A 4140-nucleotide genomic window follows, 5' to 3' on the forward strand; every position below is an offset into this window, starting at 1 on the left:
CTGTCTCAAAGCAAACAAAGAAAACAAAATCAATTAGAGTTATACCCTTTCTCCATGATGTCCAAGTTCTTGTGCTCTGCAGTTGGACAGGTCTGAGACAGCTCTCACTGTGAGCCAAGCCTAACTGGAACTCGTCATCCTCTGGCTGAGTGCTGAGTTGTTACCTGTTGAGTGTTGAGAGTTCAGGCAAATGCCACCATGCCCAAATAGATGTCAAAGTCCTAAAGGAAAACTAATAATGAAGCAAAAATTAATAAAATTAAGTGCATTAAAATTCATATCTTATTCATCAAAAACAGCAAAAGGCACCACTGATGGGAAAACCTTGTGGTTTCCAGCAGAGGGCTTGGCTCCAAAATATACCACCAAACAACAGACGCAGGCATTCCTAAGAGAAGCTGCCTAAAAAGTCAATTCGTTGTTGTAAAACGCAGTTAAAATCTCAGTGTAACCCTCTGCATATCTACTATAAAACCAACACGGAAGAGGCAGGCTGTAGAAAGTTTTAATGAAGATGTGGTCCAATTGGGACTCTCAGAGTACCAGTAATAGAAACATTGGTACCACAATTTTGGAAGACTCCAGGACCTTTGCTCAGAGAGAATACTTATAAACCCTGAAAGGTTTATACAATGGAAATACGTACATGTGTTCACCAAAGGAAGTGCACACGGAGCACCATTAGTGATAATCAAACACAGGAAGCAGTCCAGATGTCCACCCATGGCACATGGCATGGTAACATATTCATACCTGGAGTGCTAATGAGAATGAAAACATTGTAAGAGCATGTAGCAAGCACAGCACTGAAGAACAGAAGCCAGGTAGCAGCATCATAGTAGATAATTCCATTTATGTAAGATTAAAGGCATAAACAAAACTAGTGTTGCTTTGAAGAAGAGTCACTCTGGAGGAGGGATACAGTGATTTGCAGGGTACAGGAACAGCATGGCTGTGTCTTTGCAACCTTCTGCCTGGTCTAGGGAGGATTACATGGGTATGTGAGGTACGTGGACTGTTATTAAAATAGACACTCATCTTTTCTGCATTTTTTATATTTTGATTTTTAAAGTCACATGAAGAAATTATATTAGTGGGATTATAGTCAAAACTTTTGTGCCTATTTGCCAAAGAAAGCTGAGAAAGGACAAATTAGCTTGAATCGGAATGGGGACCCAGGAATCTGGGACCCTCACTCATGAACGTTGTGCCGTTCTCCCTTCAGGTGGAAGGACTGACTGTGGAGGGCCAGCAGTTCGGAGAAAGTGTCAAGGAGCCCGGGCAGACCTTTGTGAATGCTGAGTTTGATGGGATTCTGGGTCTAGGATACCCGTCATTGGCTGCTGGAGGGGTAACCCCAGTGTTTGACAACATGATGGCCCAGAACCTCGTGGATCTGCCTATATTTTCTGTCTACTTGAGCAGGTAAGGCCAGTCAACCCCTATCCCCGCCAGATCAGGTCAGTGATGACCACGGGCAGTTAGCCTGTGCATGAGACTTCACAGGCCTAAGACCCATGATTCTCTCGAATCTCTTGCTTGACCTGTGATATATGATCTTGAACAAAACACCTAGGCTATCTGGATTTTGAGGAAATGTGGTTTGCCTCATAAAGGAATTATGACAAGAAAGAAGTAAATTGTCATTGTGAATTGAATCCGTGCACCCTTGAGATTGGCTAATGATTTATATGGTCAATAAATACCAAGGTCCCGCTACATGCCACATGTGATGGTAGACACCAAAGCACATGAAACAAGGACCATCTCTGTGGTTGGGAGACGGGGAGAATTAACCAGTAAGATGATATTAAAACTAAGTTGTACATTAATGGCTATGTATAACCACACAGAAGAATATGGCTTGGCCTTGGAAAGGATGCAGTATGGCCCTAGTCTTTCTCTTTCTTACCGAGTTCACGCGAGACCCTGAGTTCAATCTCCCACACCTCACAATTTTTTTCTGACATGTGCTAGAGCATAGATCAAGTTTCAAGACTTAGGCTAAGCAAAATAAGCCAGCCACCAAAAGGACAGATAAGGATCCCGTTTACAAGAAGTGCCTAGAATTGAATTCATAGACAGAAAGTACAGTGGTGGTTGTCATGGGTAGGGAGGATGGGAAGGGGGCGTCTCCTTTAACGAGACTCAGTTCTGCATGGTGAAAATGTTCAGGAACTTGACTTCACGGTAATGAAAATCTGGACTACACACTCAAAACTGGCTAAGATGGTTAATTTAGAACTATATTGCCACAAGTTCTAAAAATCCATACACTACAGCTGGGAAGAACGAGACGCTCACTGTCCCCGTATCCTTTCCTGGGATGCTCACCTCACTTTCCTCCCGAAGAGAAAGACTTACCTTTCCCACTCTGACCTGGCCCCAGCTCACCGTGCTCCAATGTAAGCCCCCTTTCTCTGTCCCCTTCCACAAGAAGAGTTCTGAATTTTCTCTCTTGGGTTGTGTTGTGTCTCCAGAGTGACTGTGGTTGGGACCAGGTCTGACAGGACTTTGATCAAGGCACACTGTCAGGGCTCCTGTCTCCCTTTGTGTTGTTTTGTGTCCCAGGGCCTCCGTTTCCTCAAGCAAATACAAGGTTGATGTGAGAAATCCACAAGCTCGGGTGGTGGGATTTGTAGAACCCAGGATTCATGCATGCCAAGCAAGTGTTCTAAACCCTTAGTTACATCCCCAGCTCCCACTAAATGTAAAATTCCTTCAGATATATGCTCCTTCCCCACACCACCCTGACCTTCAGAGTCCCAGGCTTTGTGTCTTTCTTCTCTCTCCTTTTCCTCCTAGAAATGCCCCTCTTCCCCGAAGCCTACTAAATCCCAGCATGTAACTCGAGAAATAACTAGCAAAGAAAATGAACCAATAGTCAAGCTTTAATAAGACATACTGCTTTCAAGTTACCCTTGCCTCCTTAACAAAAAGGAGTGAGCATCATGGGAACTCCTGACACCACAACATTCCTAGCAGGGAAGATACTCCCAGAAAGAATATTTTGGGGGTACCCTCAAGTTGCATCCTCAGTGTCTGCACACCCGGGATGGTCCTGACCATGGATCTGCAGTTCCGGCGCTCCCTACCTCCTAAACTTTTTATTTAGGAAGCAGGGAATATTCACGGAGCATTGGACAGAGTTGTTCTTCTCTTTGGTCCCCAAAGGCTCAGGCTGCCTAGGAGTTTCTACTGCCTGGGTACCAGTGTGAGTGCCCAGACATGCAACAAAGGCCCTCACTGGCCATCGCGCTCAGCGTTTCCAGAGGCCCTTCTTTAACAGTTTGTCTATCTCTCTACGTAGTGACCTACAAGGTAGCTCAGGCAGTGAGCTGACTTTCGGAGGCTATGACCCCTCTCATTTCTCTGGGACTCTCAACTGGATTCCAGTCACCAAGCAAGGTTACTGGCAGATTGCACTGGACGGGTGAGTATCATCCGTGTAGTAGCCATGGTTGAACAGAAAAACTCACGACAGTAACTGGATTAACTGAGTGACACTACCAGGCGCTGGAGTAGATGCTGGGAACCTGACATCTAGACTGGAGGTGTGGAAACACACAGGAAGCACTGGAGAAGTGGCTTCCTTCTGTATACATTTAGCAGGCCGCCTTCTAACTCACGCACCTAACTGCCCTGTGTTCATGTAGCCTTAATTAATGCACGAGGCAAGGGCTGAGAGACATGGACATTGCAAGGGTGATTTGGACTCAGGTTTTCACTTTCTTGAAGCCTGCATGGAAGATGAGATGTGGTCCCAAATTGCCACCACACAAAGTGGATGTGGTCAGTGCTCCAAGAGCAGCTAGGATGACCGGCCGGCAAACAGAGTGAGACTTCTCTGTCTGAAGACTGTGCAGGGGGTGTGGAGGCAGGGGCTATGAAAGGGAGAATTGAAATTCATGCATGAGCCTGGAGCTAATGGGAAAGTAGGGTTCCACCCCTGATACATGGCCAGCACCGTGCTAGGTAAGATAGGAGCTCAGGGCAGAGCAATCTAGTTTCTGCATCTAAGACGCTCTGGATAAAAAGTAAAAGAGATCCAATGCCCACTGTCTACCAACACTTTTCAGACGGTAGATATTTACCTATTCGTGCTCATCACATCAGTTTAAGGAATCTGTTTGTTTGTTT

General features: G+C 45.5%; 1 protein-coding gene across 1 annotated transcript in view; it reads left to right on the plus strand.

Annotated features, from left to right (window-relative positions):
* The window catches only part of Ctse (cathepsin E), a 9378-nt gene extending 5941 nt beyond the window's left edge, over positions 1-3437 (plus strand). The window contains exons 5-6 of the mRNA XM_026779780.1: positions 1226-1425; positions 3311-3437. Coding sequence (XP_026635581.1) covers positions 1226-1425; positions 3311-3437 — 327 coding nt within the window. The remainder of the gene's footprint in view (positions 1-1225; positions 1426-3310) is intronic.
* Positions 3438-4140: the final 703 nt, after the last annotated feature.

Source organism: Microtus ochrogaster, chromosome 6 (assembly GCF_000317375.1).
Source record: "Microtus ochrogaster isolate Prairie Vole_2 chromosome 6, MicOch1.0, whole genome shotgun sequence".
In the NCBI taxonomy this organism is placed as follows: domain Eukaryota; kingdom Metazoa; phylum Chordata; class Mammalia; order Rodentia; family Cricetidae; genus Microtus; species Microtus ochrogaster.